The sequence below is a fragment of the Austrofundulus limnaeus genome, unplaced genomic scaffold, assembly GCF_001266775.1.
Source record: "Austrofundulus limnaeus strain Quisiro unplaced genomic scaffold, Austrofundulus_limnaeus-1.0 Scaffold804, whole genome shotgun sequence".
Taxonomy (NCBI): Eukaryota; Metazoa; Chordata; class Actinopteri; order Cyprinodontiformes; family Rivulidae; genus Austrofundulus; species Austrofundulus limnaeus.
Genome location: NW_013953206.1, coordinates 40,702 through 51,826, shown reverse-complemented (window position 1 = coordinate 51,826; position 11,125 = coordinate 40,702). Strand labels below are relative to the sequence as shown.

General features: G+C 37.5%; 1 protein-coding gene across 1 annotated transcript in view; it reads right to left on the bottom strand.

Moving 5' to 3' along the window:
* The window catches only part of faf1 (Fas (TNFRSF6) associated factor 1), a 57,166-nt gene that overhangs the window by 7,434 nt on the left and 38,607 nt on the right, over positions 1 to 11,125 (bottom strand). Inside the window, exons 14-17 of the mRNA XM_014028771.1 lie at positions 9,150 to 9,286; positions 8,959 to 9,047; positions 4,475 to 4,555; positions 3,423 to 3,500 (exon numbers count right to left, since the gene is read on the bottom strand). Coding sequence (XP_013884225.1) covers positions 3,423 to 3,500; positions 4,475 to 4,555; positions 8,959 to 9,047; positions 9,150 to 9,286 — 385 coding nt within the window. The remainder of the gene's footprint in view (positions 1 to 3,422; positions 3,501 to 4,474; positions 4,556 to 8,958; positions 9,048 to 9,149; positions 9,287 to 11,125) is intronic.

The window sequence follows — 11,125 nt, the reverse complement described above, 5'->3', positions numbered from 1 at the left end:
ACACACACACACACACACACACACACACACACACAACAGACAGGAGTGTGTATGCTGGGCGTACAAATGCAGAGAGGTGAACTCGGACAGAAGCAGAACCGCCTACACAAAGTGAGAGATAGCATCCCAAAAGAAACCACAGGACAAACGTTTGGTGGAGCCTCGGGCTCCTGGCAGCTCGGCACAAATAATCAGGAGCATCTCGCCGTCCATTCATTCGTCCGCCTCTGCAGCTCCGCTTGGCTAACCGCAGAGAGCAAACAGATGACGAGCGGGGCGAGGAGAAGCACCTGACAGACACACAACTGTATGCTAAGACCTCATGAAGGAGATAAATAATAATGTCAGCTCACAGGCAACCCACAACCCCCCCACCCCCAATTGAGAGACTCCTATTTTCATCTCCCTTTTCTTTGCACAAAGGCACTAAATCACAGGGAAAGCACTCCCACTAGCATTGCCCTCTCTCTGGTGGCAAGTAGGGTTTCTGTTGTGTCTGCACTTCCTCTAATACACAGTGCGAGGTCACCACCTCCCAAGCCTCTACTGAAAACTGTAAACAAACAAGATTGCCAATCACTAATTACGATGGGTTCTTCATACTTGTATTGTTATAAGAAATCAGGCAAAAACAATGTAGATTTTACTATTGTCTCAGAATTTAAAAGGGTTGCTGATACAAACTCCTCAGATGAACAGGAGTAACAAGATGAGGGAAACTGGCACCAGTTTTTTATTTTTAACCTTTATCTTAACAGGTAAGTCAGTTGAGAACCAATTCTCATTTACAATGACGATGTAGTTTTATTCAAAAATAAACAAAAAATAAAAAAATAAAACATTACTGTAAAGTGATTTCTTTCTTGTATTTATCAAATTCTTTATAATGTTGAAAATGGCGAGTGAAAGTTAATATTGTTCCAGACTTGATGAAGAAACGCTTAATTGTTTTTGCGTACTATTATTTGACAAACAAAGTTGCTCAAAAGAGGGCACGAAGAAGTAAACGGTAGAGAAAAAACTGCACAGAGAAGCTCATCAGAAGAATCACACAGTATATAAAACACGTATCGTCTTCCCGATAACAGTCTGTGCAATAGGCATATCGCAAAAAAACTGCATAAATATGGGCAAATGTTTGGCACATGGAAGCTTGAAGTACTTGTCAAGTCAAATGGAGACCTTCATATTTTTTTTTGGCCAATCGAATGGATCTCTTTATATTACATGTCTGTAGATGTGAGTGAATAGCAAACAACTGAGTAAGCTTAGTGAGAGCTGTGTTTCCATTGCAAATGTGCACAAAACTTTGTCGATATTCTGTTAATGTTGAAAAACACAGTTTCGCAACTGTGGTGTTTCCATTAAGTAAGAAATGCTATTAAAGTCATGCGTGAATACGTTTGTTCTCGCGATAAGTCATTACAAACATGGCGGCAGTGGATGTAAACACATAGCATATTGCTACCGCGACACAAGCGCTCATCATCATCAGAGACGTCGACGTCTTTTATCGAGGCTTTACAGCGACAGGCCCCTAATTTGGGAGTGGCTCCGTATGCTGTGTTTTTGGGAATTTGTAGTCTGTGAGTTTACTACTTTCTTTTACAACTTCTGTGATATTACTACTACTTCTACTTCCTGTTACCTTCTTCATCGTCGTCTTTTTTGCCAGTAGAAACAGCCAGTTCTTGATCACGTGACTTCCGTGATGCGAAAAATGTTTCCATTGCAGTTTTGCGAAAAACACCAATTTCGATACGGCCGAAATACCACCTCATCCTAGTGCAAAAACATTTTGTCGAAAAACGTAATTTTTTTTCTCGAAAATGACGTGTTTTCAATGAGCAAATTTATTTTCGAAATTCTAATTTGCGCATTTTCATGGTCAATGGAAACGCAGCTAATGACTGAGAGCAAGACACTTAAGGAAAATATTCGAGACAAAGAACTCGTAGTTAAAAAAACTAAACAAAACATCTCTTATTTGGAGACAAACAGGTACTCTGGAAGACATGACACAACTAGTGGCAATCACGAGAGGCATGGTCACTTTCAATACAAACATGAAGATCTGTACGGAGAGTTCCAAAAAGCCTGCGCTATCAAAACCAAACGTGCAAACATTACGAAAAGTAATAGAACAGTCTAGCAGACATCTCAGCGCTTTGAAAGTGGAACACCTTATCAGAAAACATTGAAGAGGTACAAAGAAATGTCAGAGGCCATTGCATGTTATTTGGCTAAACACATGAAGCCCTCTCAGCTCTTTGTATTCATGGGCATCATCAGTCTGATAAACAAAATGGACTAAAGATACCACATCAAATCATAACCACTGGGTGAGTGGAGACTAAACTGCACTGCAAGCAGTTTCTTGTTTCACTGCTACTACAGCAGCTGTGTCTAGTTGCATTTTATCAGAATATTAAATCATGTTGGCAATGAAATATATTGTTTTTGTTCTGAATCCATAGCAGAAAGACATCAACACTGCATACTCTAGTATTTGTTCATGTGTCATATTGTCATAGCAATAAGCACTGTTATCGCGCATCACAGGTTTTCCTGATGTCGTGCAGTTCTACCACACAGAAACACCTGGAAAATCCAAAGTGAGGATGTAAAAGACCTTACAGTAAAAATGTTACAGCCCCTTAGCACAATAGATCCTAAGAAAACCACTGAGCATGGGCAGAGGGAAAATTAATTTCATTAGGAACTACAGAGGAAAAGTAGTTCAGCGTGTCTACACACAGTTTGTTCAGCACACTGCAGTGACATAATTAAGACAACGTGGTCGGGTGCTCTTTTGTTGTCATTTGTTTAATTTAAGTGACAAATCATCTGAGCGAGCCGGGTCACCCAATACCTCTCGGTGCTTCGGGCTCTGTGCTGTTGAGTAAACAACAAACACTGTATTACTCTGGACTGTATAACAGCATCGGTGCCATCATTACACACAATTATTGTTTTCCTATACGCGTGACATTGTGTCTGCCTGTGTGTTTTACCTCCACATCACAGACAACAATTGTTTTCAAGAGAATGTGTGTTTGCTTTGGTTGTGTGTGTGGCCTGCCTACATGACTTGCTTCAGTCTTTTGTCCAGTGGGGTTGGAATATGAGCTTGTGTGCTTTACCAGTAAGAAGGCAGCTAAACTGAACAATGACCGTGTTTATGAATATTTTATTCATGTGAAACAGCTTTTTTTTTGAATCCTCACCAAACAGGCTTCAATGACTGTCCCTTAAACCACAACCTAATTACTTAATTAGAGCCAGTCGTCAGTAAGGAATGTAAAAACATGACAGAAAAAAACCCACAGCCATTAATACCTGGTAAATGTAACAATGCACAGTGAATGATGAGATTTTTATCTTAATAATTTGATTCATTTTAATACAATTGTTGTTCTTACCTCCTTCTCCTCCTCCTGTTCTTTTCTCATCCGTTCCAGGCGAACCTGTTCAGCTTCTTCTCTTTCTTGAGCTTCCCTCTGAAAAGAAGAGAAATTCATTTAATATTAAGTAAGTCAACAAATCCAAATATCTGCTATGCTGCGTTTCCAACACTGTCTCACTATGCCTTGATGAATTATTAATAATGTTTTATAAGTCATCTAAAAGACCTGCTTTCTTTTTTTTTCCTGAGCTCAAGGTTTGAAAACTAGTATAAACAAATCAAATGACTTATTTTTTACTTAAAAAAACATTTAACATGTAAAAATAAAAATGTATACTTTGGGAGGTAGACTATCCGTTCACAGAATTTCAAGACAAACCTGTGTGTTTAGGCTGCTTTTTATAAAAGTTGCCACTACATCACATTGCACAAAGCTAAATGAGACGTTTACTAAAGTCACAAGTACATAAATAACAGAAGTTTTACTAGAACCACAAGCATGCAGGAGTCTGCACTCGCAGTCTTGTCATTGCACTTATATAAATATAAATATTTATAAACATTTTTAAAGTGGCAGTTGTAGTATAATTTGGGTAAGTGTGCAGCACTATGTGACCCTCTGGTAGTGTCAACAAAAAACTGGTTTAGATCTTTTGAAGTGGCATTCTGTAATAAAGTTTTAAACAGTTAATATCTCACCTGTTGTAGATGGCTCTTTGAACCTCAATTTGAAAAAAAAGTCGAGTTTAATTCTGTCTGGATTAACAAGCCACCAGCTAGTCCAAGTGAGCCAAAGACCCAAGTAGTGCCAATAGTGTTGAAGCTTACTGACAATGTTTGCACTCACAAATAATCATCAAATTCTACGTAAATAATTGCATAATATATAAAAAAGATCATACTTTGACTTATTCCTTGAGTTGCTTTAATAGATGTACTTGATGCATTACAGCTGATCTGATACATTTAATTGAACATAATAGGACTTAAGTCATTAAATCTTGATTAATAAGATTCGAAATTTGCTTTTTCAACAAGATACAAAATTTTGCTTTATTTTGAAAGTACCTTTTTACGGTCAGCCTCTAAGGACACACGATAAGCTTCATCCTGTTCTCTCTTCACCATTTCCCTTGCCTCCCGTTCGTCCTAGGTGGGGGGAGAGGGTTGTAAAGAAAAAAAAAGTTGGACCTGTTGAACTAGCAACACAATAATGGACACGCACAAAACAAAACAACATCTAAGCTGGGGTGCCGGTTTCAGAGGCCCGAAAGAAGCTGGCGAAAGAATATGCAGCATGTCAAGTGTGGTTACGTACAAACATCAGGTATGAAAGAGTAGCACTAGAGGGGAATTCATTGTAACTGGGCTGTCGTTTACTAGACCCTGAACCTCTTTTATGTTTCCCATTCTCAGTTTCACCCTCCCTTTTCTCTTTCATTCATTCCGCCTCCCTCTTCCTGTTTGTACAGAGGGAAGGGGACAGGCGGGCTTTCTCTTTCTACCTGCTGTGGCTACAAAGTGTTTTATAAAGACTCCGTTTAAATACGAGTGTCCATTGTGTTAACACAGCACAGCCATTAGTTTTTTATTTTCTGAAGGCCCATGCTGTGTGCTGACCCGGATATGGCAAAGTAAGCTTATTGTGACGATCTGAGGGGCTACTGTGCAGAAAGGCGGCTAAGCAAAATGGCAGCGTGTATTGTCGTATTGAATCGGAAAATGCAAAGATACATTTGTGCTTTTGGTCGACATAATAGAGACACGCTGAAAGGAAACTGTAAAAGAATGGACGACGGGCACAAAAGCATCAAAAGTGCCTGCCATCAATGGACTGGGCCTGAGTCACGCAAACAAGTCACAGAGCAGCTCATGTACGAATCTCTTTTCAGCTTTTATCAGGTGCCCTTAAAAAAAAAACAACACAGATGAGCCTAATGTGAGGAAAGGCAGCAAAATGTTCAAACGTTTCTCTCCACAAACGTTGATTTTAAAAAGCCTTAACTTTGGAGGGAAAAAAAAAACAGAAACAGATTTACCGCAGTTAAATCATGGCGACTGTTCAAGTTGGCACAACGTGTGCCGTCTTCTAGTGCTGATGATACACTTGGTATTCAGAAAAATCAAGCTGTCACACATTTAATGTTTGCTAACAAACAGGAAAGAAATTCAAATGGCTCGTCTTAATTTGCTGCTCAGTTTGCAATTATTGGCAAATTTGTTTCCAAAAAAAGTTGGGATGCTGTTTAAAAGTAAATTAAAAAAAAAAACGAAAACAATAATTTGCTTAGCAATTAAACCTTACACACTGTATGACAACAGAGAAATTGGATTTTTTATTTGTTGTTGTCAAATATATGAAAATGTTGAAAACTGTGATAAACCCAACTTTTTTTTTTATATGACCTGAATCTGATCTTTTAGGAATACTCTCTAATACTCTGGTGGAGATCATTTGCAGAGGCACTAAAGTGTGTACACAGCTCTGGCTCTGTAAACAGGAAAAAACACATTGTGACTCGGCTGGATCCACTCAATACTAATCTAACTAGAAACAAGAAGCTTGTACACGTGCAGAAACAGAGTTGGTAAACAGGACAACTATGAATCCCTACAAGATTTATTCAGAAGATTAAATAAAAAAAACACCATCAATATAATTCATTCATTCATTCAATATGGTGACATTGGATAAAAAAAATTATCTCATGGCCAAAGCAATAATAACGTGTGGCCACAAGATCATTTTGAGCAGTGTGTACAGCCTCATACAGACATGGAGTTTGATTTTGAATATGTTGCTTTTATTTTAAACTGTTCAAATGTAGCCTACCCCACACTTCTTCTTATTATTTGGTGTATGTTAATATAAACTATTCATCTTTCATAATAGGCTATTTATGAGCTATTATTATTTTTGGACAAATATAACTTCAGTCGTCACCTTTGTCTTACAGCTGCAACATATAATGCTAAGAATTACTTCATGCCTAACCTAAGTGACTGAAGTTTGTCATTCATTCCTTTATTTAAAAAAAAATGAAATTAATTCAAACTTGTCCATGTTAAAGATCAACAGTCTCTGCATGGAAACAACTGTAATAATTATCTCATGGCCATGACATAATTATCTCATGGTCACAATTTATTTTATTTTTTTTCCATTTTCACTGGACGGGTTCTGTAATTCAAAGATTTATCAACAAATCATTTTTAGGTGCAACAGTGAGCCAATACATACGTGTAGCGGTCTGACTTCTTTTGGGAAAATGCTGATGAAACTTATTCTGTAAATCTACCTGATAAATGTTAATAAAAGGTAGAAAGACAGAAACCTTGGCGATTGAGATAAACTGAAAGCTGGCATATGTACATGGTTTTATCTGTAGGGCTTTTATAATCTCTCAAAACACACGAACACACACAGCTTAGTTCTAAGCCTTTATAACAAAAGCATGACCTGAAGATATTCTTTAATGTTCACAAATGTTGACCACAAAAAAGAGAGCAGTCCCTTGATTAGTAACTCCTAAGTCAAAACACAGACAGCCATCGGGAATGACTGTGATATCAGTGAGGCTGGAGGAAATCACAACGTGACTAAGTGGCTTCAGTTCAGACGAACACGTAAGTCTGTGTCAAAGTGGAATGTCTGGCTGACATAGTCTCAGTGTCAAGGGTATGCTTTGGAAAGATGTGGTGAAAAAATACGAAATATAGGTAGGAAAGAAGAAAAAGGCCTAAAGGCAGCTTATTTTAGGGTAATAAATGTATTTTTATACATTTGTATATACCTTTGCAAATTTGCTTTTACTATTGCAAATTAGTTATATTTATTTAAAAGTTGCATACAGTTCAAGCAAGTAAATTCAACATTTTAACAGTCTGAATAAAAGCAGGTGTGTTGCATGTCTCCAACAAAATGGATCCAGAGCAGTAATTGTTGCAGGAGTGTTAAAAACTTTAAAGTCGTAAAAGACTGCCTCAAACGCCTGATCAAATCTTATTCTATCCGATTTGCAAAAAGCTAAGTCTTGATTTTGGGTAATCTCTGCCAGTTTTGGAGTGGTTCATTCTGCAGATTTTTCTTTTCTTCCTACAACAGCTTGTGTTTATACAACAATTAACATTTGAGGACTTTTTGTTTACAGCGTATGTTAACAAAAAAATTGACAGATTTTTCTGAAAACATGCTCATATTTATCAAAATAGGAAAAGTATCATTTCTACACTCTTCTTTTTTGCTGTGGCAATATTATTATTATTATTAACTTTTGTTTTTACCAGGCAAATCCCATTGAGATCACAGATCTCTTTTTCAAGGGAGGCCAGGGCCTGAAGGCAGTGTAAACATGCACGTTTTTGGACTGTGGGAGGAAACCGGATTATCTGGTAAAAAACAGACACAGTGACAAGGACAGCATGTAAACTTCACACAAAAACACTAAGTCCAAACTGGGGATCCAACCTAAGATGTTCTTGCACATCAGGGCTAACCACCAAGTCAACTTGCTCGCATAATATGGCTAATAGTTTCTTAGTGCACATCACGCATACTTTAGATGCCTCTTGTTACAAGCTGTCAGTGAACATTTGAAGAGCCAACTAAAGTGACAACTTCAAAATGAAGCCAGTAAACTGTAAATGTGAGCAACACAGATAAGAGCTGAGACTCAGGAACCAGGAACTCATCTGTTCAAGGTTTCCCTCTCAGGGTGTGTGTAGGCGCAAAGAAAGATTTACCGATGACTCAGAACTCCAAAAACAGAGATGTAATGACTCGAACAAAAGCAACGCTAAAGACTCGTTTGGTTGAGTGACTCTGACTGTTGAGAGCTAATCTAGTGTGACATGTGTCAGTTAAAGATACAGTAGTTAAAAAACGAAGCACGTCAGAAATGAAAAGACTGACAGAGAAGTGTGACAAGTATGAAAGTAAACAAAAAGACTTTGATGATACATGCTTTAGATATCTACAACTGCAACTATTTAATTTAAAAGAAACAGACAACACAAAAGTTTTACTCCAAAACAAACAAACACATTGAGAAACAATTAGTGCAGTTCACTGTTTCTCATTTAATGTCACTAAGTTAAAAACAGGTAATCAAAAATGTTGTCATGGTGTGTGTCAAAACAAAATGAGTGTAGGCCAAGATAAGTTGTGCAGATTTTTCAGATCTTTGTGGATCTAAAACCACCTTTATGTGATAAATTAATTTTTTAGAAAACTACAGAAGAAAATTCTTAAAAATTAAATAAAAAAATTAAATAAAACACGCAAAAAGTTGTTTCCAATCAGAGAAATAGGACAGTTTTTTTAAACAGTACAAGTCATTGTTAACCAGACTATAACCAGTCTGGTTTAGTCAACAGATGCATGGTATGGATCACTTCCTGTGCCACTGTGCTTTTATTTTACAAAAATTGAAACATGCCAGCATTACGTGTTCTGGTCCAATAATCTACCAATATAAAGATTTCACAAATAATTCACTCTATTAATTCATCCACATCATTCTCTACACCTTGTGATTCTGTTCAAATCCTACCTCATCTTTGATGTCTTCTTGCTGTTGTGCTGTGAAAATCTCCATCGCTCCCATCAACCTCATCATCAGCTCATCCACTGCCGTATTACCTGAAGAAAAGGTCATGAAATGCATGAAAATCTACAGTACCTTATTTCAACATTAATCACTAAGAAAAAAAATCTCTATAACAATACAACAATATTAATCACCTTCAATGACATTTAGAACTTCATTGGATGTGCGTTTGCCCATAACTATAAGAAGCAGGGGGAACTGGTCTGTCTTATATGTCCGTATAGTCTGTGTTACCACACTGCCAAAATGCCTCGTACACATGGTGAGAAGTCTGAAAGACAAAAAATAATAATTAAAATATTTTAATTTTTTTTAAACCAAGAATCTCGCTTTTGTATTCCCCCCCAGCATTTAATCTAAGATGATACATAACCTTTAAAGCAGAAAACATGTATAAATAATTATGTACACACAAATTTTTACAACAAATGGAAATGGCACCCTCTTTTCAGACAGCGGCGGAAAAGAAAGTACACACAACTCACTGCATTAAGGACTTTAAAACCTATTCTGCATTTTCTTTTTCCATCAGAGCGACATGCTATCTCAATTGGAGGCGTCGATGAATTAGTATTCCTCACCAGACACCCAGAATTGATAGGGCAAGAGAGGATTTCTTATTCCATTACAAAGACAGAACTTTTTAAATTAACATTTCAGAGAGGGAAAAGGGTAGCTGGCAGCCGGGGCCCCGCCAAGCTCCCTGTAAATGTCATAATATTAATGAATTGCTATAGACTGAATGCAAATATAGATTAGCTTTTTCTCCTGCCTTTAATAAGATCTACTTTAATAACCGAGTGGTAAAATAGAGAAGTAATGGAAAGGATGGAGGTACAGCAGGTCAAAGAAAGAAGATAGATGGAAGGGAAGCTGCAAGGGAGAGGGTGTAACTCATTATAAGATGAAAACAAAGCTACTTGCAGAACTTTCAGACTGAGAAATGAGAACCAAGGATGGCTTTAATCACATAAGAGAAACTAAAAATGTGGGTGTGATACGTAAAAATAAATAAGTAAAAATGCTGTGACTGTTATTTGGACCAAACATTTCCACTTAAACTCCGAGTGACCCTTGACTTGCAATGAAAACGTTGGGTCACCTTAATCTCACGGATCATTTTGATCTGACATTTGTCCCTGTTCGGCCCTCGACCCAGCAGTACCATAACAATAGCCCACAGGGAAACTCTAACCTGTAATGAAAGGCCAGAGAACAATGGTCATCAACTTGAAGGGTAACCCGATCTTAAATCTCTCAACCACCACAAGCCAACCTGCTTTGGTTTCTCACTCAGACTGAGAAAGTCAGTCTTTCACAATAAAAACCATCATACAGCAACATAAAAACTTTACCTTTTTAAAACAACTAGATGTGTATTCATGGTGATTTAGAATAAGTGGCACCCAAGAGATTCAACACTTATAAATTCACCTATTCACCAGGAGGAAATCAGGCCACTTCAGGAACTAAGGAGAGCAGTTGAGAAGTTTCATCCAGGCATATTATAACATGGTAAAGAATGTAATAGAGTCCATACCAGACCTCACAGCCTTTCAGCAAACAGCAGAGGGAACTAAACGTGGAAGAAACACCTGACAGGACTTGTTCTTGGTGTGTTTTTCAGGTGTTGCGTCGGTAGCCAGCATGACTGACAGCTTCTAATTTGTCACCCATCCCATCTTTATTTCTCAGAGCAGCTAAATTAGTTAATGTTTCTCTGGACTGTCACTTTACATTTCGTCGCTCTCAAGTGATGTATGAAGATGTGTGTTGACTTGTAGGCCCTGACATTTGCTTGACTGCGCAGCTGACGAATCAGGCTAATACAGTAGCACTGCTGGGAATGTGTCTGCCAGCCACGGGTACGTAGGTTGTATGAGAACCGGATGCCCTGTTAGCTCACCGTCTCTCACACTTTGTTTCAGAACGGACATGAACTATGGAGGACCAAACCTATCATTATTGGAAATAAATGTATAAATATATAACTGGCATATTAAAATAAATTATAGGGTCAAAAAGAAGTTTGACAAATAAATTATTGTGCCATTAAATCAATTACATCAATTATTTAGATATAAATGTGTATTTACATTTTAATTTTGAA